Source organism: Trachymyrmex septentrionalis, unplaced genomic scaffold, assembly GCF_001594115.1.
Source record: "Trachymyrmex septentrionalis isolate Tsep2-gDNA-1 unplaced genomic scaffold, Tsep1.0 scaffold9, whole genome shotgun sequence".
Classification (NCBI taxonomy): Eukaryota; Metazoa; Arthropoda; class Insecta; order Hymenoptera; family Formicidae; genus Trachymyrmex; species Trachymyrmex septentrionalis.
Genome location: NW_017306091.1, coordinates 2,381,671 through 2,407,266, shown reverse-complemented (window position 1 = coordinate 2,407,266; position 25,596 = coordinate 2,381,671). Strand labels below are relative to the sequence as shown.

General features: G+C 36.8%; 3 protein-coding genes across 5 annotated transcripts; 2 read left to right on the top strand and 1 right to left on the bottom strand.

Moving 5' to 3' along the window:
- Positions 1–2,405: 2,405 nt before the first annotated feature.
- Positions 2,406–4,152, bottom strand: LOC108755781 (polyglutamine-binding protein 1). 2 transcript variants are annotated; one of them, XM_018499023.1, is made up of 7 exons: positions 4,071–4,141; positions 3,907–4,012; positions 3,638–3,747; positions 3,370–3,545; positions 2,955–3,135; positions 2,700–2,866; positions 2,406–2,618 (listed from the first exon to the last, which is right to left on the bottom strand). In XM_018499023.1, the coding sequence occupies exons 2-7, from the start codon at positions 3,974–3,976 to the stop codon at positions 2,426–2,428; spliced, it is 897 nt and encodes a 298-aa protein (XP_018354525.1). In that variant the 5' UTR covers positions 3,977–4,012; positions 4,071–4,141; the 3' UTR covers positions 2,406–2,425. The 2 variants fall into 2 exon arrangements, with proteins under 2 accessions (XP_018354525.1, XP_018354524.1); XM_018499022.1 differs by having other exon boundaries at positions 3,907–4,152.
- Positions 4,153–4,770: 618 nt separating this feature from the next.
- On the top strand, positions 4,771–8,640 carry LOC108755727 (cdc42 homolog). 2 transcript variants are annotated; one of them, XM_018498923.1, is made up of 6 exons: positions 4,771–4,865; positions 5,961–6,160; positions 6,268–6,377; positions 6,459–6,656; positions 6,765–6,857; positions 8,536–8,640. In XM_018498923.1, exons 2-5 carry the CDS (start codon positions 5,983–5,985, stop codon positions 6,852–6,854), a joined length of 576 nt encoding a protein of 191 aa, XP_018354425.1. In that variant the 5' UTR covers positions 4,771–4,865; positions 5,961–5,982; the 3' UTR covers positions 6,855–6,857; positions 8,536–8,640. The 2 variants fall into 2 exon arrangements, with proteins under 2 accessions (XP_018354425.1, XP_018354426.1); XM_018498924.1 differs by lacking the exon at positions 4,771–4,865 and adding an exon at positions 4,893–5,284.
- A 3,826-nt stretch (positions 8,641–12,466) lies between these two features.
- On the top strand, positions 12,467–25,293 carry LOC108755934. Its single transcript, XM_018499378.1, has 3 exons — positions 12,467–15,328; positions 19,933–20,061; positions 21,317–25,293. The coding sequence occupies exons 1-3, from the start codon at positions 14,431–14,433 to the stop codon at positions 25,021–25,023; spliced, it is 4,734 nt and encodes a 1,577-aa protein (XP_018354880.1). The 5' UTR covers positions 12,467–14,430; the 3' UTR covers positions 25,024–25,293.
- Positions 25,294–25,596: the final 303 nt, after the last annotated feature.

Here is a 25,596-nt window from a genome sequence, read left to right as displayed (position 1 = left end):
ATACTAATTATTTAAATTTAATTTAATTTAGATAAGAAAATTAATGAATATACTCTTACATAAATTTGATAAGACAAAACTTCATTATTTAAAAAATGTTCTTATAAACTCTATTCTTTTATATCCGTTTTTACACCTCTTCAAAATTCTTATATTTTGTTTACAATTAAATTTAAAATTTTTATAAGAATTCAAGCTATTTTAGAAAATTATTTAAAGAAAACTATTAAAAAATCGAAAGAAACTTAGGAAAAATTCCAGGTAGCAAAGTGTCATCTATTTGATATAATTAATCATTCTTAATGAATCTCATGTTCTATCATCGTAAAAATAATGTAGATTTGTCACAGTCATATAACGTCATATTTAAATTGCAAATACGTCATTATTTTCGATGTGTTATTACCGGCATAAATAAATGATTAATTGATCACTAACAATGGTACCAGTACGTCGTCGATTAGTCATTTATCTGGTATTATTAAGTATCACATTGTAAATAAGTCGTAGAATGGATAAATAAATTACTTCATTAATTGATCATTAATTAATTAAAAATCATTAATTAAATAAAAAATGACTATTATTATTAGAGATATACCGGATCACATAAAATTGCTGAATATTTTCCGGATATCCGATAGATCTCCGTCTTATTTAAAAAAAAAAGGAAAGCAGAGAAAAAATAAGGGTAATAATTTTCTTTCTAATGTGAAAAGAAAAAGAGGAAAGATGAACTGTGCAAGAAGTTTAGCTGAAAACAATAGAATTCTATATCAATGACACGAAATTTCAATATAAAATTTCAGTCATATATATACATATCCGAATGAGGTCGAATATTTTTCGATACATCCATAATTAATACATCTTAAATTATAGATATGATGTCAATAATTTAAAATGTCAAAATGACTACAACTTGTTACTTGGGATCTTTATTATGCGAAAAAACTGGAAAATCCTTAAGATCGTAATAAATATAATTTATGATGTTTATACGCTAGTTCAAATTATATCGATAACTAACATCGTTAATACGATAAATTGTATTCTTTATCTTTCGATCCATAACTACTATAATCAACTATATATAGCAATATGAACATAAAAACATGCTTGCCAATAATTTATTTGAATGATAATTTTCTCGAGTATACCAGAATATTTCATTAACATTTAACATTTTGCTGCAACATGCAGTATACTATGTGATTTAACTTAATCATCTTATCAGTAGGCAATTTATTTTGAAAAGCATCCTTAATAATAAATTTTTTATGAAAGCTGTAGCGTTGAAGGGGGCAAATAATGTTCAAATTTTCGGATAAAATTGATATGATAAAGAAGAAAAAATTATGTAATTTACAATGTATGATATAAAATTACAATTATCTACAAATATGTATTTTACTCACAATTAATTAATTTCATTTTATGCACAAAGGTATAAGGCGTTGTAGTTATTCACATAAATGGTCTTGTTTCTAATTTTTTTATCATTAAGATACAATTATTAATTAATTGTGTACGAGATGTTTTATATTTCCTATCAAATATGTGCTGGAATAAAGTACAAAATGTCTCGTCGTAAAAACTATTGATTTTTTAATAATTCAACTTTAATATTTTTATATGCAAAATAATTAGAAGAAATACATTATATAAAAAATTTGTATAATTTTATTTTAAAAGATAATAATGGCCTTTACATGATGACTAAAAAATTAATTTTTTTCGAAAATTGATTTCATTATTTGTTTACCAATCCTACAATTTCCGTTAAAAAACTTCTTTTCAACTTCATCTTAAGGTAAGGCGATCGAAACATTGCGTTTTATTTATATTAATCGATAGCATAGTTCATTCTTTGAACTTCAATCTTGAAATTTATCCTGAAGTTATCGATATACATAATCGTAAAGATACGATTCCTGATAAGAATATTCTCAAGAATAGTTACACGTTATGAAAAACATTTATCTATCGTATGCCCATTAGATTCTCACGTACAAATTAGCAGATTTACAAATCTTCTTATTATTAATATGATTATTAATATTCTAATATTAATATTCTTTTATAATAATAGAATCAAAATATTTACTACGTATTTTCTAGTTTTTAAAAAATTAGTCTCTATTGTTTATTATAATGTTTACATAACAGATTGTAAATAATTGATTTGGAAACTTCATATAAACACTGAAAAATTTCCGTTAGTAAAAAAATATCAAATAATTATGAAGTATAATTTGATGTTCTCGTTAATCTAAACATATTTACTATATATTTTACAATAGTGAAATGATTTCTCATGCCGAATAATTGTCATTAAGTATATTTTAATATACCAACATTATCAATAATATATATTAACATAATCACATAAAATTAAGTCATTATTATCACCAAGTGTATTTATTTATTCCGGTTTTTCAGGAAACGAAACTTTCGGCTTGCTGGACGATTCCGATTCTGTTTTATTAGCTCTGTTAGAGCGAAGCACCGCGCCTGGACTGGGATATGGTCTCATTTGATAAAGAGGACCCGAGGCGGTTGTGTCAGCACCAGTTTTAGCTTCATTATGTTTAGCCAATCCGTCTGACCATTTCCCCCTACAATGCGATTATATATAAATAAAAATTTTATGAGGTACATATATATGTTAATCTGTGAACTTTTGTGAATAGGGGTACCTAGGAATATCGCTGTAAGATGCTGGATCCATAGGATCTAAAGTACGATCTTTAGCATCTTTACCATCGGTTCTGTCAGATCTATAAGTTCTTTTGTTATCTGGTCCTTTATATCTTGAACGATTTTCGATCTTTCTGTCTTTTTTGACAGGTTCACTTTCTTCTATCTGAATAATCACAGTTAATTATTAATCGTAAATCTTAAATTGTCAATTGTAAATCTATAATAATTATACAAAAAATATAATTACTAACTTCCATTTGCTCTTGATCACTAGTGCTGTCATCACTTGACAAATTATCATCTTGATCTCCTGCCTTCAAATGTAATTCTTCACGTAATTGAGATGCAGGTTGCGATATTTGACATTTAGGATGACCAGGTGGTAACCAAGATACCAAATCAGAAGACCAATCCCAATAATAATGTTGTCCACTGTGAATAGATGATAAATTAATATATTTGTCTATACAATATCTCTTATATACAATAAGACATCACAAATATTATTATTCAAATAATTTCATAAATATTGTTATTAAAAAAATTACTAAATATTATTTAGATAATTAAAAAGATATTTAATTATGAAATACAAAAACTAGCACTATTCTTGAAAAAGAATTAATTTATCTATAGAAAATTAAAAAATTATTAGTATTTACTTACGATCCAGGATCATAAACAGCTTTCCAAGTCTCTGGCAATGGATATTTTTGAATTAATCTCATTTGTTGTTTCAAATATTTGTCTGAAGGTTGCGCGTGTCCGATTCCCCATAACTCTTTACATTTTTTTGTACATTCATGATAAATATTGTATTTATTAGGACACCCACTATAACCCTAAATAAAATGTTTTTTTTAATAACATTTTTTAAAATTACGTTTTTTATTACACAAATAAAAATTAAATATTAACTTATAGTCAGCTTTACCATAAATTTTTGGGATATGTCAATCTGATTAATCTCTTCTTTTGTGTTATCATAATCTTCAGCTATTACTTCTTCGTGCACTTTCTTCTTTGCTTCTTTTTTCCCAGATTCTGCAAAATTAATAATTTAATCTAACATTACAAATCATGCAACGATATAATCTTCAAGATCCATACAAATATTTTTCATTAATAGAAAGGAAATTAATTCAATATATAGAAAATTTACAACATGTAATTGTGTAATTATATTTTGATAAATAAATATACCATGCTTTTCGGATCCAGTGATTAATCCCCTTTTCGCAAGACGTGCAGCTAATGCTGCTGGCAAAGGCATTTTTAGATTTCTTCAATCCCAACTTTCAGAAAATTACTAATTTATTATATAAATAATGTAGGAATAGTTTTTTTTTTTAATAACTCGATTGTAATATTCTACTTCAACTGACAAGTGTCTTCAAATGTTATTCACGATTGTTTACAACTGGTTTTTATAACATAATACAAAACCTTTCCGAGTACCGAAAACTATGTATTCTCAAGAAAGAAACTTGCATTAACATAAGCATTGACTGCTCAGCTGTTGGTGTATTCTTTTAGATCATCCAATCCGAATTTTAGATCTAGAAGAATACATCAATAGCAGCGAGCATTCACTCAACCGTTGAGTCCGCTAAACGTAACCAATGGATGCATTCCGGATGATAATCGCTCACTGAGCTCTTATATCTGATTGGCATCTCTTATATCTATTCTCTTATATCTGATTGGCATATTCCGTTAGATTTTAAAATATAGACCAGTCAGATGAAAAAGCTCAGTGAGCAATTGTCGTTCTGAATGCACCCATTTATCCTGAGTCCTAATTCTTGAACAAATATCGCATACGAAAATAGTAATTCCATATATAATCGATCAATCACAGTCGAGAAACAGTCATTTTATTATGCCAAAATTATTCGTATATGCTCAAGAATAAGGCTGGAATGCGTTTCAAAACTATAATTATAGTATCTAAAGCTCTATAGTTTATGTCGCGTGAACGATAAAGGTTTGGTTACTGTAGTTACGTTTTAGGAACGCATCCCAGCTGATTCAGCTGTTGTGTGGATAGACCAGAAGTGAGAGAAGTGTCGCGCTATCATTTCAATGCAATGTCTATCTAACGAGACTGCAGATTTCGTGACGATAAAACGTAGTCCAGTGTCGACGCCCAGTTTTTGCGTGTGAGTGTTTAATTTAAATTTTGTATATACCTTTGACCGCATTACACTCGTCATTCATTAATTTACGGAGATCCTGGGGAATTCGACTTCACGTACGTCGCACAGTACTCCCACCGTAGTTCTCGCCGGAGAATCGTATTTGACATAATGATCAAAATGGCGACTCCGAAAACAATATTTCTCTTCTGATGTGCTACTTCACGTGGAGCTTTCCAATTATTTTTCGCGTCCGTCATAGTAGATTTTTAGTCAGCCAAGCGCAGAATGCCGAGATTACGCTAATCCTCATGTATCTCTAATCGGATACACGAATGAATTCTCAAATTGGTGGAACAAAACTAATTTGCCGCACTTTGATTCTTTGCCAATTGTAATAAGTGCAACTGCAACTTACGCCTGTATTATCGTACATAAAAGAGGTTTGCAATAATTATCTGTCACTGCTCATTATTATATTGTCGCAATATATAATTAGGTTTTTTACTGGACTATTGTTCAAGTTTCTATTGGCGTAATTTTGTTTATACTGGTGAACGTAACCACAGATTTAAAAAATACAACTCTACAATTTTTTTCTGATAAAATATTTTATTTGATGTTAGACTTTATTTATATCTTGTTGTATTTTCGTATTTTAAATTTAATCTAATTACCAATAATAATATTCAATATCTCGAGAGAGATTATATGTAATTAATTGAATATCATAACTATATGTGAATATAAATCTTATTCACTCATTAATATTATAACTATATGTAAATATAAATCTTTGAAGTATAACGTATTCATTTCCATGATGGAATATGTTATCGTACGTATTTAGTTAATAATTTTATATTAAGATCAAAGAGAAATTAATTTATATACTTTTATTTTGAAGAAAAAAGACAAAGATCGAAATTAGTAAACATTTTATTATGAAATAAAGTGTAATATATTTAATATTATAAATATAATATTTAATTCTTTATTAAGAATTAACAATGCATAAATAATACAGTTGCAATTAATTCACTAATCATATTATTTGTATAATTTTAAGCTTTTAAAAAAAACAGCAAAATATATTTTTGTTTTTCTTGTTTTCCATAGGTAACATTTGGTAAAATTAAAAATGCAAACAATAAAGTGTGTAGTAGTTGGAGATGGAGCAGTTGGTAAGACTTGTTTATTAATCTCTTATACCACGAATAAATTTCCATCGGAATATGTTCCGACAGTATTTGACAACTATGCAGTCACTGTCATGATTGGTGGTGAACCATATACATTAGGATTGTTTGATACAGCGGGTAATTAGTATTTATATATAGTATTTGTTAATATCAAATTGTTTTGAATAAAAATAAAAAAGATTATGTTAGGAACAATTTACTTAAGTGTTTGGATATTTTTTTAGGTCAAGAAGACTATGATCGTTTACGTCCATTAAGTTATCCACAAACTGATGTATTTCTTGTATGCTTCTCAGTTGTGTCACCATCATCATTTGAAAATGTTAAAGAAAAGGTATAATCAAAATGAATTGTTGTTTTAAATGTTTTATCTTTATGTATAATTATCTTTATGTATATTTTTATATATTAATAGTGGGTACCAGAAATAACGCACCATTGTCAAAAAACGCCATTTTTATTAGTTGGTACACAAATTGATTTACGAGATGATGCAGCCACGATTGAAAAACTAGCAAAGAATAAGCAAAAGGCTATTTCGAGTGAACAAGGAGAAAAACTTGCTAAGGAATTAAAAGCCGTAAAATATGTTGAATGTAGCGCTCTTACACAGGTATGGCAGTAACTTATTTTTTCTGTGTTTAGTAATTATGCAATTAAATCTGAGAATTGATTTTTCAATTAGCTAATTTTTTTCGCAACCATCTTTTCAATATTTCAGAAAGGGCTTAAAAATGTCTTCGATGAGGCAATATTAGCAGCTTTAGAGCCTCCAGAACCTATTAGAAGAAGAAGGTGTATTATTTTGTAGAAGGTATACTACTTTTTTGATAAAACTGTTAGTTCTCTACAGTAAGAAGACTGTAAATTTCCTCATATACACTGCATGCAAAAGTTTTACAGTGACAATTGTTAAATTATAAGGCATATATATGTAATAAGTATTTTATGACATTGGCGACATATGAAGCAATCTTTATCTATATTGGCATTATATAAATTTTATAATTATAAAATTAGAATTATAATTATTAAATTATATATTTGCCTTGTATAATGAACGTTATATCAACATATTTCACATTATTCTGTGCATCTCTTTGTTTACATTATGGCGATCAAATATATGAATTGCCTTACATAGAATGTTAACAAGAGATTCAAGAGAATTTAGGGATATAATATATCTTTATAATATCCCCATCGTTAAAAAGAATTAAATAATTTTGCTCAATATAAACTGTTTCATAAAGAAGATTATGTGTTTTGTATGATTTCATGTAAATTATATAACATGAAGTACATGTGCATAAGTGTAACACTATTGATGTGTAACACTATTAATTTTGCATTTTCTAACATAATTCATACTCATTAGTTAAAAGTTTTTCATTCTTTTGGAATGCTTGACTCTTAATTTTCTACGTTTTTTTAGGTACATTCTCTCTGTGTACCTAACATATATCTCATACACACAATGAACCTGTATACAAATAATAAAATATTTCAATAGATTTACTTATTTAACAAATTAATGAATTTTGCGTTGTAGTTCATGAAAATAATTAAATGAGGATTATGATATACGATATAACATATATTATTCTTATGATTTATAAAACACAACAGGAAAAAATTCGTGTTATTGTGGAATTGTGTGTAAAAATATCGCACGCGCGCATATATATTTTGTGTGCGTATATATAACTAAATTCTATCATAAGATCTATGAAATTTTCTTGGTGGCCATATGTAATCAGCGAAACAAATAAGTATATTTGACTAGTTTAATGTTTCTATACATTGCAATTATATTTTTCTTTAGTCATTTATAGTCTTACACGATTTAGTTATATATCAAATAGCACTGTAGTTACTGATTCGTCCATATAATTTCGTTGTAGAGATCTATGGCTTCTACATTCATTACATTGAAGGATGTAGTATCCATTCATTAGAAAATATAGTTACTAGCTAATATTCTATGTGAAAATAGAATATTTTAAATCTGTTTTATTTTATTCTAATTTTTAATTATTATTTCTTTGAATTAAACCATAATATGTTATTAATATAATTCATAGTTATATATATAAATATATTATTTTAATAAATTATTATTTAAAATGTATATTATATTTTACAATGAAATAGGCTAAAGTAATATAATTTAGAAGTAATAAAATTTTTAATTTGGATATTAAATGCATAATATTAAGTATTATTAAAATTTTTTTTACTGTAAGTTTATAATTTTAACTTGAAATATTATTTGTATAGTATACATATAAAAATAATATATAAAAAGTCTTTTATGGAAAATAAAATTATCTGGATATAATGAAAGTGCCGAACGTCAAAGATTTTGTTAAAAATTTATAATATTTAGGCTAACCGGAACGTTATTTGACTCGAATTTATCCTAAATTAAAATTTTTTTTTTTATTATAAATTTTATATCCGAATCCATATACATATATATATTATTTCAGCCTTATATGCGGCCAAAGGATCGAATCAGGTATGCGAAGTACGCGGATTAGAATTATACGCAGATCTCTATCAAATGTATTTGATCGAAATGTTTTGCCTATGTAGACCAATATGAACATATATATGCAAGTATATAGATTCTAATTATTATTTCTGTTCGATATTATTATATTTTATTGTAGATATTTGTTTTATTTCTAATAATTGATATTATATAGCTTTTTCTATATCCATTATTATCATTTTCTTATATTATGATTTTATAATTTTTTTGACGAGAATCAAATACGTTTACTAGTTTTTATGTTGTGACAAATTAAGTTTTCTCTTAACGCTACTGTAAAGATATGCTTTTAAGAAATCGAACTTTTTATGTTTGACAAAATTGTTGTGGCAAAATTTACGATGTAAAAGTATATACTAATTGTAAGATTAAACTAATATTACATTTGTCGTACGACAAATTTTTTTCAAGCCTATTAATTGATTGTAGAATGATCCGAGAATTTTTGCAGCCAATTAACACGCTTGAAAAATTTGTGGGAAATGTAATATAGTCTCATTGAATAGCAAAGATTTGTAGTAGAATTACAAATTATATTGTACATAAAGTACGATATAAAATTAAAAATCATTAGTTAAACATATAAGAGTCCGAAAATTTTTATAAAAGCGCTGTAAAATATGCGCGCGTGCGTGTATGCGTGTATTATTAGTCAGGCAAGATATTGATATGTTTTTATCATAACTAAAATGTTTCTTTTGTATACTGACATTTGAGTCATTCTTGATTCCAGAATTACAAAAATAAAGATGTTTATAATATAATGTATAACTCATCCTGCTTACACATATTCCCCTGATTATTATAATAGTTACAAATTAATTCGTAATAATTTTTAAAACAAATTGCGCAATAGGAAATACAATTCACATAATCGCAAAAAAGTATTTCAGTAAACGAAAACTCGTACTATAAATCTATATAAATATAGAAGCTACAAAGTTTTTAATCGATATATTATAGATAACTCGAATAATAATCATATCGATTTATTCTACTCCAAAAGATAAATAAAGCGAAATTATTTATTAATTCATTCGGCAGTAAAATTATTAGGGTCATTTGCTTTTTCTACTTTCACTTTCAATCTTTTTATATTTTATGTCCAGACATTACATTCTATCGACTAAATTTTCGGAGAGCAACTCTTTTTACTTCCAACTATCAGTTACAGTCCAAAAGTTTTGATTCGAATTGAGTTACGAAGTTTTAATCTAAAAAAGTGCGTAGGAGTCACTTGAAACTTAAATGGGTTAAATAAATTGCTTTTTAAAATGCATTTTAAATCCTTTTCATTTCAGTTATAATTGATATAACGCGAAACTCAAGTGTTTATATTCATATATATATATATATATATTTTTTTTTTTTTAGTATACTTTATGCAAAGATATTTATATACAAATATTTTCGTTCGTCCTCGTATACAATGTTTAATTTTTTTTAACGTTTCATTCAGCGAACGCTTGCAACGGCACAACCGTCGCTACAATTTTTACTATCCAGTTTTTTTTCCAGTGGTTGCAGTATGTGATAGTTATGGCATATCCGGTTTTCGGGCATTTATTATCAAGCACGCGAGTTTGACTCGATTGAATTTGGACGATCTCGTAGTCCATTACGATTTCGTATATTGTACTGGTACCACACAGTGCACATGCAGCAAGTATAATATTTTTTTCTACTGAATGATATAATCCAATTGAAGTGACAGCGGTACGTAAACTGAGTTAATTGGAGCGTGCGTACTGGATCCTTTATGTGGAATTCACAAGCTGACACGGATATTCTGCAATTTATCCGTTGCAATTGTTACAGCCGTTTCTCTCATTTGTCCGGCGAAACGCGAGAAAATAATACCTCACTTTTTTTTTGCGAGTGAGATATACGGGCGATAGAATATTGGTAAAGTTAACGACGGATGGAAATTCAATGACGCAGGCGGCAACGTCATTTGAGAGATACGAGAGATGATAGAATTATTCATGACTCTGGGTACTAATAATGACGAGAAAAAATTTCTTGAATCCGCCGTGAGAATCACATTATATAACCGTACTTCGATTATCGACAATTATAGAGCCGTAAAGAGAATAAAACAAAAGATTACGCATTCAATGGAATGTGCTTGAAACGCAGAAGAACGTATTGAAGCTGGAGAGAGATCTTTTTACAGAATTTCTCAGACCTTGTGCAGTTTATAAATAATGACGCGATAGAATAATTATACGCACAGGGTTAATCAGAGTAATTGGAGCAAAGGTGTAATCGTGACACTGAAATAGAACTGCTTTAAAATATGGTGAAAATTCCACTGTAATGTATTTTATGTATCGCGCAAAAAAAGTAATCTTTGAAACTACATCTACAGAAGTGCAAAGCCACGATGAGATAAAAAAAAGGGAAAAAAGCGGATGAAAGGAATAATTTTCGTTCGAATGATTTCAAAACTGGGTCATTACTCCAAGGATTCGATTTACAAATATATTTTAAATTGTTCATGAAATTTAAAATATACAATATTCAGGGAAAGAAAAAGATACGATATGAAGAAAGACATTTTGATATCGAATATGGTAAAAATTTTACTACAAACTTTACGTATCACGCAGAGAAAAGTAATGTTTTGAAACTGCATCTCCAAAAGTGCAAAAGATAAGATGAAAAGGGATAAAAGAAGGATCAAAGGAACGTCTGAATGATTTCAAAACGGGATCATTATTCTAAGGATTGGATTTACAAACGTATTTCAAATTGCTCATGAAATTTAAAACGTAATATTCGGAAAAAAGAAGAGTACGACGCGAACAAAGATATTTTTATCTCGACGTACGTATTTCATCGAGAGCTTTTCCATTTTTCAACAATCAATAAAATTTATTAATCAATGGACTCCTAGAATTCAAACAATAAACAATATTAAATTTCGAACAATATTCAAATATTCAAACAATAAAATTGTAACTACGAGCATGAGAATAATTATTTAAAAAATATAATAGAGTTCGAAATGTTTATTAAATTGTGTATTTTAGATGATTAAATAAAGATAGAAGATTATTTTCACAGAAAAAAAATCAGCATTGGCTTTCACGCTCCCTTTATTCTAATAATTTTTTTTATTTATTTCTAAAGCCGTTTTTATATTATTTTAAATTTAAAAAAATATAAAATATATTTAAAATATCACTACATATGCGACGCAAATTTTGAGCATGAGTGTTTAAACGATTTCTTTTTCGGTACGATATTCGTTGATGATGGTTAGAAATTAGTTCAAATTCGAAATGTTCAAATTCGTTTAAAAATCACAGACGCGTAGTGATACTTTAAACTTCAATTTTAAATCATAGCGCACTAATTATCGTGCAGTTATTTATTCTCACTTGCCCGTAGTTACAATTTTATTTTATTTATATTACATTATTAGTAAATAGTCCCTATAAAAAAAAAATCTTATAAAAAACCCTTTTGACAGAAAAAAAGAAAAGATACTGGGATCCACTCGGATCACTGTACCATTTATTCTCGGATGGACAGCACAGGAAAGACGCTCGCGAGGGAAATTGTTAGAATGTGAATCGGGTGGTACACTAACAGCTCTCTCTCTCTCTCTCTCTCTCTCTCTCTCTCTCTCTCTCTCTTTTTTTCTCTTTCTATCTCCCAGTCGATGTTCCGACCCATTTTAGAGCTCGTTAATTCGCGACGAGCCAGTTAAAACTCGACCAACGTTGTTGGAATGGAAAGTCGTGTTCTCCATGTTCTCGTCGGTACAATCAGGTACGACCAGCAGGGATAACAGCGGCGGCGGTAGCGGCGGTGGTGGCGGCGGCAGCGACGACGACGATGACGGCGACGTCGGCGGCGGCGGCGGCGGCGGCGGCGGTGGTGGCGACGGCAGTAGTGACGGTAGCAGTCTCGGTCGGCGCGTCACGAACGACACGTTCGCTGACAGACGTCGCTCGTACAGGAATACCAGTCGTGTGACCGGAGTAAACGAGGCTGCTCCGTTTTCATTGATCTTTCTGTGTTTCTCTCGCGTGGACCGTCTTCGCTCGACAGCGGCTCGAGAGGAATCTCGAGAACGAGAACGACGACGACGACATTGGGATGGCAAAAGAAACGCGAGCACGGTCGCGTGCGGCCGTACCACCGATGAACTCACATTACTCCAGAGCGTAATTCCTTCAGCGGTGGAGGGAAGCCCGCTCGGAGTGATCGGCTTCGTAAAGCAGTAGTACAACGGCGGTCGTGGGCAGCGACGGACCGATCGCGGAGTCGTGTCGCGTGCGTCGGTGGTCTTCTCGGCATTCGTCACGCGAAATCGATAAACGGGGACGTCGCGAAAGGGAGAAAGAGAGAGAGAGAGAAAGAGAGAGAGAGAGAGAGGGAGGGAGAGAGAGAGAGAGAAAGGGAGAGGGGGAGAGAGAGAGGCGGTCGCTTACGCGCGCACGTTATAATTCGCGTTGTGAAAGGTGCTAAAACGAGGACTCGAGGGCGAGACGAGAGAGCGAGAGAGCGAGAGAGCGAACGAGAGAGAGAGAGAGAGAGAGAGAGAGAGAGAGAGAAAATAGAGGTGTTCGGGGATAATTGCAGGAAACGCGAGTGAAACGGCGACCGCAGTTGGACTCGACTAGTCGGGAATCCTCGCGACGTTCCGCTTCGCCGCCGCGGAATCCGTCTAGCGGAAAGCAACGACGCTTTGGACGGCCGCGCGGCAACGAAATTCAAGGATCCTCCTCGAGAATCAGCGCGTATCGCGGAATCGTCGAAATCGTTTACGCGCTCGCGATCGTCTCGATCTCAATGGACCACCGTGATCGCGCCGCGACTCATCATTATAGTAACCTTGAGACCCCGCCAAGGTAATCGGGAGGGATCTTCCGTGAGCGGGCCGGCCGTTCTCCTCGTCCCGACGACTCACGGCAGTCCGCGAACGTCGGAGAACATCGGCAGACACGGAGAAACGGTACGATTATATTCGCGAGATGAAGAAAAGCTCCAGCATGCCTCGATCAATAGGCGCACGGCCTTCGCCGGACTGACTTCCTCGCGCACGCAACGCGAGACGCGAACGCGCGTCGCGTTCGCCAAAAGGAGCACGTGCATCTCTACGACAACGACGACGACAACGATTACGACAACGGTGGTCGAGAATTGGTAGCTCGGTGATCGTGGATCGAGGGGGAGAGAGAGAGAGAGAGAGAGAGAGAGAGAGAGAGAGAGAGAGAGAGAGAGAGAGTCAACCGAGTCGAAGCATGTGATCTCCGCGGGGGTTTCATCGATCATCACGCCGCTGAAGGAGGGATGTTGCGACCGCACATCGGCAGGATGGTTTAACGTCGGCCGATCCATGCGTGTCGATGGCCGATGCGAACAACGACGGTTGATGAACGATAACGGCGGCGTGTAGACAGGTGGGATATCGTTGACCGCGCGTAAGAAAGTGTGTAACGCGCGTCGCCGCCGTGGGAACGCGAGCGTGAGGAATAGGTAGGAAGCCACAGCACAGGTGGCGGTGGTAAGGACGGGGCAGAGAGAGAGAGAGAGAGAGAGAGAGAGAGAGAGAGAGAGAGAGAAAAGGAAAAAAAGGGTACAGCGCTCGCTGTATTGTCCTAAGGGGCGAGACCTGCAAGGACTATGGGAGTATACAATGGAAGGATATAACATGTCGGTATAAGTGAATGACATTACTGAAGGAGGAAAAGAGAGAGAGTGAAAAGGAAAGAAAGAAGCAAGCGCGAAAGAGAGAGAGAGAGAGAGAGAGAGAGAGAGAAGAGAGAAGGAGAGAGATAAAGAGGGAAAGAGAAAGCGGAAAGAAGCCCCAACAATGAAGGAACACGGCAACAAACAACATCCGGCGGAACCGGCGGCGAAGACGCTCAAGTCGCTGCTGAAGAAACCGGGGCAGACCAAGGCGAAGTCGCAGAAGCATCGAGTGGTGATCAATGAGAAGCTTAACGAGTTCTTCGCGGCGGACTACATAATACTGATAAAGGAGGAGTGCTGCGCCGATTACGAGGAGGATTGCGACTGCTGCTACCAGGAGCACGAGTTCATGCGGCTGGGTAACTGCAAGGAGTGCCGGGCGGAGTTGAACCTGCACTTCGGCATCGGCGCCGGCACCGGCACCGGCACCGGCAACGGCAACGGTAGATACGGCGAGATGGCGAGGGGTGTGGAACAGGCGCTCTGCGAAAACGCCGTACGTGGAGATCATCGCGGCGGAGGGACTCGCGGAAAGAGTCAGCAGGGTCGCGAGGACACGCAAACGGAGGAGGATGAGGAGGAGGACGAGGAGGAGGCCGACGACGGCGAGGAGGAAGAGGACGAGGAGGAGGAGCGGGAGGAGGAGGAGGAGGAGGACGAGGAGGAGAACGTCGACGGGAAGGTGGAGAAGGTAGCGGCGACGGCGGCCACCTCCTCGGTGCAGGAAAGGAAGGACTCGAAGAACGAGCGAGTGGATGCGGAGGACGCGACGAAAGGGCGCCGGACAAAGGAAACCGCTACCGCGGATTCCCAGGAGGAGAGCGGAACCGTGGTTCCGCCGCCGCCGCCGCCGCCGCCGCGGCACGATCAGCAGCAGCAGGAAACGCTTAGCCCGCCAGAAGGTTACAAAGACGTGTGCTCCGACAACGAGATCGCGAACGAGACGGAGCAACGTGGCCGCACATCCGCGTCCCCCGCAACGTGCACGGAGTGCAATTACTACCAGCAACAGGCACCGGGTAAGCCGACTCTAGTTGTGTTGTTCACGTAATTCAGTTATTTTCTCGATTAATACCTCGATGACGGAAGACGTAACTTCCGTAACGTCCCCATAACGTAACACTATCATTTCTTCGACTCTCGCGATGTACGTGGAGAACAAAGATGGACTCTATATGTATGTAATGGAATTAAAATACCTTCTTACAGCGACGTTTTTTCCTATGCGAACTATTATGGTTATATTGAGTCTAAGTTGTAATTTACCTGTCGATTATCTCACACACACACACACAAGAAGCAACCTTCAATAATATCTTCAGTAATATATTGAAGGAAAAGCCAATTTTTTTGTATTAAAAGCAATTATAGATGGGTGATTGCGGAAATCGATTGAATGTTGCAATTTTGCTAACATGAGGATTTGAAAAGAAAAGGTGAATTCTTTGTATGTAACAAAAATTAAAATATTTTCTTAGAACGCCATTTTTTCCTACGTAAATTATTTTATAATCGTCTTATATTGATTCTAAATCGCGATTTGTCTGTGGATTATCAAAATTCGATCTTCAATAACATATTGAACGGGAAAAAGTCAATTTTTTTTATTAGGAGCAATTTATAGTTAGGCAATTGCGGAAATTACTTTGCTTGAATATTGCACTTTTGTCTTGAGGATTGCGGATCTAACGAAGCTTTATATATATCTATATCTATAAATATTCCCTCAGTAGGGAATTAACTGCTCGCAAACAGCAGATCTCTTCAACTCCCAGATTCTCATTTAGATAATTGAAGATTAAGGCATAATCTCTTCTGTAATTGAATAAGAATATATTTTGGTAAAAATATCGTTGCTTGATTAAGCGACATTTAATTTTTACAAAAGAACTAATTACTATTTTTGTACATTTGCATGACTTTTATCTGTCTTTTACATTTCACCTCTTTTTGTCATACGAAGAAGAATAATAATGTTAAAAATAACACACAGTAAACATTATCGTATAATATAAAGATAACAACTTAAAATTATTATGTTAAAAATGTGAGAAATGAATACGAATTTTCCACATAAATTTAAAGCAGCACCGAAAAGCCGTACAAATGTTCTTCTTGTTAAGGAAGAGAATAGTTTCATAATATTCTGCAACGAGCAGTCGCATAGCACAAAAGCTTAACACAACGTAAACCATAGAGTACACTTGAAGCTTTAACATCCGGAAAACTTTTGATACGTACCACCTTGTTGATTAGAGAAGAAAAGAAAATCTAATGCAGTCCGTTATTATCATCTAACAACCGTGTAAATAAAATATTCATTTGAAACACTCGCAACATTAATTATTTGCGGTACCAAATCATAACGGATATATGACTGCATGTTGTTTCTTTCTCTTTTCATCCCGATTCTTACGTCTATAATTTCCTCGAAAACTAGGCGCTATTCGCACTTCACTAGAAGTTTATACACTAATTTCTATTTGAACAACGGTCCACAATTTCTATTGACAATATCTGATTGAATTCTTTACAGAGAAATTCGTTTTGAAGAATTTTATTTACTCAAAAAATTTTGTTTCGAATATTGTCAAAAATTACTCTTATTGTAGAATCAAAGTGAATTTTTTCGGCTTCAAACAAGCTTTTTCTCTATGTCTATTGCAGATGTATATAGAATTTAATACTATTTATACTTTAAATGCTCAATTTGCTGCATACGTATTAAATCTATTACTTTTTTTCGCTATTATTTACAATATATTATTTTTCCCAAAATATTTCTCTGTGACGCTCAATTTCAAAACGTGGATATGTGTTGGATAGAATTCGAACGAAAATTATTGTTTGATAAATAAAGAGAGATATACTTTTCTTTCTAAAAGTCGATTGTATACATGTATCTAAAAAATAATTATCTCTTTATACTTTTTTATAAAACCGTTCTCGTAGACGTGAAATTACTTTAGCGAGAGGGGAACAACTTCGAAACGTAATAACGTATTACGCTCGCGTATTGTAATAAAATAATTAAAAAAAAATATGTTAATTTATATGCTTTATTCTACACTTATAGCATGCATGATGAAAGTAATGATGCTACATATCTGAAGTTAAATCTATCAGCTTTAATGGAAAGGTGCAAATTAGAAGAATTGCATCGTTGTTCAGCTCTTTTCTCACACATAACCGAGAAACAGTCCCACGATATCCCTTCACACAGGATGCGAATATAATAATGGTATTGTTTTTCATGAGTCTAGCCACGGTTGGTAAACCGTTTAAGAACATAGCAGGATTTTTATGCGCATTCTTTAGAATACCGAGAAAGCTTAAAAGGGAAAAATATCTGAAATCTATAAATATTCAGAATCATTCTATTTCGATAGTTGCAACATAACAGGTTTTTTTATAACGTTCGCTTTTTTTTTTTAAACGATAGTTAAAAACACAGGCACTGTGTCGTAAATTTTTTTAAAGGAGCATTCAGTGGTTTTGTCAGCATCGAAAGTTCGTAGTTGCTATCTGAGAGAAAATAATTCAAATAACATTTTTATAAATATCGGTAATCCGCGGTATAACGCTATCGTCCGTAATTATATTAATCGATTTAAAACTCTGATCAGGATCTATAATCGCGGTCACGCAAAATGCCAATGTATGTAGATATAGAGTATAGGTTTATTCGTGTATATCAACGCTCACCGGAAGCGCGGCCTAGCGTAACTCCGGTACTTCCCCGGGAGATACTCGGTAAGAACACTTATATTTCTAACTAAACGGTTTGCGTTTTATTGCTACGAAATAGTATGCCTAGATTTTCTAGGAGACATATTAGATTAGGCACAGGTGTTTGGGATTCTACAAAATCTCGAAAGTTTGCGGCAAAAGAAGAATAAAAGATATTTAAAGTACCTTTTAGGGATTGTATTTTACATAATTTATAGTTCCCCGCATACATTTCGCACATGGGCTAAACAAACTTTCAACGTACATTAGATTCATTGAAACAACGTATTAGATTTATTGAAACGCGTGTCCGACACAAAAGTTCGCAATGTAAAATCTTTATTGTTCGTGTGTATTTTAAATTCGCAACAGGTTGCGATACGTACGAATGAGAAGGAAAAACACATGCATCTTCTCCTAATGTGACATTTTTTAATAAGTCACGTCCAAGCTTGGACTCAAATATGTGATAAAATTATACGAAGCGAATTACATGCGAAACAGACTTTTATGTACGGGCTTTTTCCATTAAATACATATTTTTTTCTTTGACCTTATGCTCCAGCAAAATTATCTTTGCTTGGCATAAGATCAAAGAAAAAAAAATATATATTTAATGGAAAAATTCCCTTTTTAATTCTCGCAACTTTTGAAATATACGAAATCGCGATATTTCATGGTATAAATATTTTACCACTGCAAACTGTTTGGTAAGTCGGAAAACAAGCTTCGTTTTCTTGCGACACGGTAAGTGATATATGGTAAAGCATTACGATATAGAGGAGTGCTAGACTAGAAACTGCAGAAGTTATTCCAAGCTGTCAATCGCTCGATACACACGGTGCGACTTTGAAAGTACATTAAACATCGATGGCCATCGCTTGGTTAGAGTACCAGTAACTATTCTAATTAGGAAACTCCTTCGATTTTGATACCGTTTAAATGAGAAATTTCCCCTTTCGAATTATCACAATTCTATCGTCAAATTATTTTGAAAAGAACTCTTCTTTTAATTATAGACGAAATATTCATTTTTTTAATAATATTTCAATATAAAATACATGTATATCAAATATATACGTATCAAAATTAAAAAAAATTGATTTAAAAAAAATTAAATCTCGCACAACCAAAATTCGTTGTGAGAAGTAGATGCAATCAATCTGTCTGAGATTTCACATAATTTCGTAACGAAAATTGAAGTTAAAGACTGATGAACGTACAATCTTTATATACGTGTTTTTTTTTATTTATTTGATCTTATTTATTGCCGAATTTATTTTAATTTATGGACTACATGAACGATCTTTGGAGAGTGCGGTGATTATCCAGATGCATATTTTTTCGCGGTACTACTTAAGTTTTCACTCGCAACTTAAGTAGTGCACGTTAATGAATGTATATTATATCAAAAAGCAAAAAGAAAAAAAATGGCGTTCGATGAAATTTCCGGGAAATGAGAGGCAGGTGTTTCTCTACCTGGAAAGTGATCTCAATAATCAAGGGAAAGTACGCGATTTCTGGCACACCACATATATCTCTTCCGCGTATCTGCCACGACGTCGTAACACACATACCTGATAACAGATAAAGTTTCTAGCGAGGTCTTAACGAGATACTGTAGTACAGAAATGGCATTTGTATCAGACACCTCGACTTCGCTCTTCGCGGCCATTAATATGGCAGATTTGACGCACTGCGTAACAAATTCTGCAAGGATCTCGTATTATCCAAAGATCGTTAGTGAGTTGTAATATATAGTATACGTTTCACATATCATCTTATTGTCTTGAAGCCTGTAATAAACACGCTTAATGGAGGCATAATAATGCGCATAATTGCGTAAAGGCGTGAGCTAAGACGTATGAGTTCGATCTTGCCTCTTATGTTCCAGAATGCGAATCGCAAACGAAGGATCGTGGGAATGAACAGGATACGCAGGGCAGCAAGGACACGGTGCACGACGGCAGTCAGAGAAATTTGCAAGAAAAACAGGATAAACAACATCGGGCGTCTCATCCCGGTATATCTTTTTTTCATTTCAAATTACTTGAGTATTTTTATTACGATTTATTTTTAGAAATACAATCTGTCCTGCAGGCAAACATTTATTTATGTCTCCGATTGCATCAAGTACCATCTATAACAGGAAAACGCTACATGCTTTCAATCCTTACTGTAATCCTCTTACTTTCTTCACAACTTTCTGCCTTTTCATATTTTGCTGTAAACTACTTTAACTCATTACCTATTGATATTCATTTCTTTCTTTCTCTGTTTGTACTTTCAGATTAGTTGCTTCTCGTTTATAAGTGAATGTATTATATTCATCTCAAGTATTGTATTCTTTAAGCCTCAATATTTGTTAATAATTTCTTTAATCGCCGATTACATTATTTATTCTATGAACTCTTATCATCTTTATATACCTGTATAAATTAATGTATGTATCAATGTTTATGATCTTCTTTCTATTTATGTAAAGTTTTTGTATCTGATTATATTCATTATCACCTATTATTATCATTTTTATTTGTATTAATTTTAACTATATCAATTTATTATCAATATTTTTATCATTAATAAATTTTATTATTTTTATTTATATTAATTAAATGTAGAATCTTTTTTTACAATATCTTTCTGTAGTTTTTGTATTCGCATACATTCTTTATTATTATTATTATTAGTATTATTAGTATTATTATTGTTATCATTGATTTTATTGTCATTTTTAATCTTATTGATTGACAATAAAAGATTGAGGCTCGTAAGAGCAGCAGCATTGCTGATGCTTCTTCTTTTGAAATGCCGCTCTCTAATACCTTATCTGTATGTAACATCTTTTATCTCTTGCGACTTTAATAAAGCTATTGTTATTATAGTATTATAATATTGATGTAATTCATGTAGCGATCTTTCAAAAATATTACGAGGCATTGTGTAAAGCGGAACGCGAGTATTTCTTTACACAGTATTTCTATACGTAGTATTTCTTTACATAGATAATTCATAATTATATAACCGATGACCATTAATTTCGAAAGTGACGTAAATGAAGATGCGGAAGACGATAAGTTCGAGTAAATTGGAGGAGGTGCACGTATCCCATCTAACTAACGCTTTCAATGCAGCATGCAATATATTCGAGATAAAAATTGTATATGGTAAAATGTTATCTCGCGCGCACTAAACGAAAGCGTTCGAAATTTCATTGCGCGCTCGCGGTGCATTTATTTTTCTCGTTTGATTCAAATATACGGTAACTTTGTTCCTAGATCTGCACCATCGTTATCTCGTGGAAACAATAACGATGACGACTGTTACGGAGCGACGCATCGTGCGGGAAATTAGCGAGGAGGAGCGGAAGGATTGCTTCGGGCGATCCGATACGGATAAAGATAAAAGCGTTTGCGATGCCCCAAAGGATAACGGTTTTAATCCGGCGCTTTGTCCCGGGACAGGCGGCTCAATGTCGATCGTTCACGAGAACGCGGCGCAGTTCACCGCACGGTGTAACGACTCGGATGTGACAGAGGATCGTGAAGGTAATGCAAACGCCAAAAATTCGACGGGCAACGACAAAAGAGTGGCGACGACGGTGGAAGCGGAACGCATCAGCGATCAAACGACGACGGGCGAACAGTCGCGCGAGGCGCAGGACGCGAAAGAGCTGTCCCTCGTTTTCAAACTGGGCAACGTGTCCCTCGCTAGTAACAGCTTGAAGCCAAATTCCGCGGTGAGACAACTCTTTCCCAACCCAAAGTTCATCTCGCCACCGCCGGTACCGGCCAACAAAGTGAGCTCGTCGACCGGCTCGGAACACTCTCAGGACGAAGCGCAGAAGTTTCTGATTACCGCCGAGAGTCTGCGGCTGTTCGATGCGGTTAAAAAGTCGACGGTCCCTGGTGGCTCCTACGAGTCGCCAGAATGCGAGTCCAGCTCGATCAAGAGATCCATCGAGCGGAACACTCTGCGGCGTAGTCTGATCGGCAAGTACAACACGGTAACGCGTAAGAAGAATCTGCGGCCCAAAAATCTGTCGCTGGAGGAGCGAATCAGGCAGCTCACGTGCGTCGATCAGGATGACGAGAACCTGGACACGACCGACAGCTCTGACAACACGAACTCCGCGAGCGATCCCAAATACGGCGGAGATCTCTCGATACGAACGTCGCCATTGGGCGAGGAACGGCCTATGTGCGAGTCGCTGCCGGCGAATGTAGCCTCGACGGAAACCACTGCCATTTTAACGATGGTGTCGACGAGATCGAACTCCTTGACGGCGGCGACGGCGGCAACGACGACTACGGCGGCTGCGGCGGCGGCGGCGATGGCAACGAGCGCGTCCACGAACACGCACGGGCATAATTCGATGGGAATGCCGATGCTGGTCACGGACAATCCACCGAATCAGTCTACCTACAGGAAGATCACGGATCTGTTCGCGCATAAGAAAAACATTCAATCGAATCTACCAGATCTCGGGATAGGCCCGGGTGGGAGAAATCTTCTCGCCAAAGAGTGCCAGTCGAAAAACCCGTTGACGAAGATGAACTCGGATGTGCGAAGGCAATTACTGGCGAGTCTGGCGCCGTTATCCTGTGTCACAGTCAACAGCTCTGACAACCAGGACGACTATTACCGAAACGACTCCAGGATGTTGACATCCTCGAATCGTGAATCGATAAGCTACAACTCGGACTCGTCGTACAGTTTAGAAGACATAGAGGCAGCTCTGAATGGCGACGACAGGAAGTACGCCGGTCAACCGGATGTGACGAGATGCACGCCGATAGGCAGTAGACCCGACATCGGCGACAACACCGCTGACGAGCTGTTCGCGTTCGTCGAGCAGGACAAGTCGAGGATGGAGCGGATAAAACGCCGCTACAATGAGCCAGAGGATCGTTACACGTTCATTAATGGCTACCACTCCGAGGACAAGGCCGTAAATACGTCTGAGAATTATGACGGTAAGGGTATTAAGAATCACGATGGCAAGGACGCGCAGGCGGACAACGAAGAGGAAGAGGAAGATGACGAACTCAACGATTACGGGTTCAATCGACGACCGTCGGTAACGGGTATCAAAACGCAATACGAGGCTACCAACGAGGCCATTCATCGAGCACGAGCGGCTTGCGCCAGTGCAACTAACAATGATGCGAGATCTGGCTCGATATGGCCGATGTATTGCGATGTAAACGGCGACAAGATCGACGCAAAGTCTCTGTTGACCGCTGACGGAGTGGACGAGGCGATTCCCATACCTACAGACGTGGCGTACGCGATGGGGAGCTTCGAGCGGGACACAAACACGATCAATCGCATAAACACAATGCAGAAGCAAATCGATGACATATATCAGACTATTGCCGAGAGCACGGCGGTAACAGCGAATATCCAGGGTATTTCCGAGCACGCGACTTATCTGGAGAACGCGATACCACGGCAGTTCATCAGAACTCCGTCCAGCGACGGCGCCGCGCACCTGTACGCCGAGCACAGAAATGGTCATCACTACTTTCAAGAGCAACAGCAGTTATCGAGCACACGTATGCTGCGTCGCGCGGGTGGTGGTGGTGGTGGTGGTGGTGGTAATGGTGGCGGCGTCGGCGGCGGCGGCGGCGGCGGCGGCGGCGGAGGAACCAGTGGTGGCGACGATATCGCGGGTGCGATATACACCAACACTCTGTCGAAGATGCAACGTCGCAACCCACCGGTGACGATCGCGAACTACCACTGCAACGTGATGCCCGGCGGCACTGTGCCCGCTGTCAGTACCAAGTGCTATCGCACCATGTACTTCGTGCCATACAGCGGCATGTCGGACCCCACGTATCAGAACATACAGCGTATCTTGCCGCCGCATTCCTCTCCGAACTACGCCAGCCACATCGAGCGCTACCCGTATCCTCGTTTGAACAAGACCAATCAGCAACAGGCGTTGTACTACAATACGAATCGTTCCGCGACGTCACATTCCAATTTAAACGCATCACCACCCATCCCGCCGCCGCCTCCGCCGCCGCCACCACTCGCGTCCGCCACCAACCCGAATTCCATGCCGTTGCAGAGTGCCCAGCAGGCCTTACACCTGCACATACATCCTCATCAGACCGAGGACTTCCGCCCGCCCAACATCGCGTTCTCCCCTGTGCCACACTCGACGGTGCACCCCATGCAATTTCACCATCATCAGCACCAGCATCAGCACCAGCACCAGCATCAGCATCATCACGGCGAAATGGCGTCGTATCGCGTGCCCATGGCGACGCAGCAATCGCCATCCTCGTACACGGTGATCGCGCCCTCGAGATGCATTCCAGCGAGTAACCAGGACGGCTATCCGTTGTATCCGGCTCACCTGGCGCGCGGCGCCGCTACCGCTGGCACCACCGCGACTGCCGTCGCCGTCGCCGCGGACGTGCAAACGCAAACGATCTCCATCGCGGCCGCCGCCTCGTCATTTTCATCATCGTCATCCTCGTCGTCTACCTCCTCATCGTCCTCGTCGTCGTCTTCGGCGTCCGCCCTGTCGTCTTCGTCCTCGTCCATATCGGCCGCTGCCACCGCTTCCCTAAAATGCACCGGGATCATGACTAATAGCAGCAAGAACTGCGAATCGATTCTAGGTACGTCTTACGGTAGTGGTAATGCACAGTCCGTGCCAGGGAACGTCACTCCACTCGCGTGCCCGGCGTCGTCATCGTCAGCTGCGACTGTGACAGCCGTCGCCGGGTCTTCGGCGACGATAATGCAATTACCACGCGCCATTAATACGTGCGCAGTAACGGAACGTGGAGTTCCCGAGGGTGCCGCCAGTATGCCCACCCGAGACTTCCCACACTCGGCTCTTGGCCCAGCGAACTCGGCGTCGCACGTCCTGCTGATGTCCAACTCTTACGTCGATCCCAACACCAGTCTCATGTCCGCTCCAGCCAATACTCCAAACACGGTATACTACGCCATGAATGTCTGAAGGGACAACGAGTAATTTATATATTGCGAAAAATGTTCGAAACACGCCTAAAAAAATCTTGCCTGAAAACGTAAAACGTCTTTACGATGTCTTGCGGATGTTGTATTAACTCCGGGAAGTATTAACTCGTTCGCTGCTACGACGAGTTATTTTAACGCGATTCGTAAACAATAAAGGCGTGCAGTAGAGAGATTCAGAGAGTCTCTTCTACCAGTGGCTGCACACACATGACAGAAATTACTCGTTGTCATCTTAAGACAGCAATATTTCTTGAGAAATACTAATTAAAAAGGGATTAAGACATACAGTTCTACCTGAATTCTTTTTCAATTCAAGACTTTTGCCTTCTTCGTTTTCGTATTTTTTTTTTTACTTTTTATCCATCCATAATTTCAATATTGCAATATCTTCCGACGGCTGATTTTGGCCAAGAAAATCATATTCGAAGAGTCTGTTTCCTTCGATTGATAGACGTACGAGAAATGAATTTTTAAAGAGATGACGAGACTGACGAGAAACGTCTCTGTGTGAGTACCGAAATTTTAAACGTTCTTTAGACACACGCATTGCGAA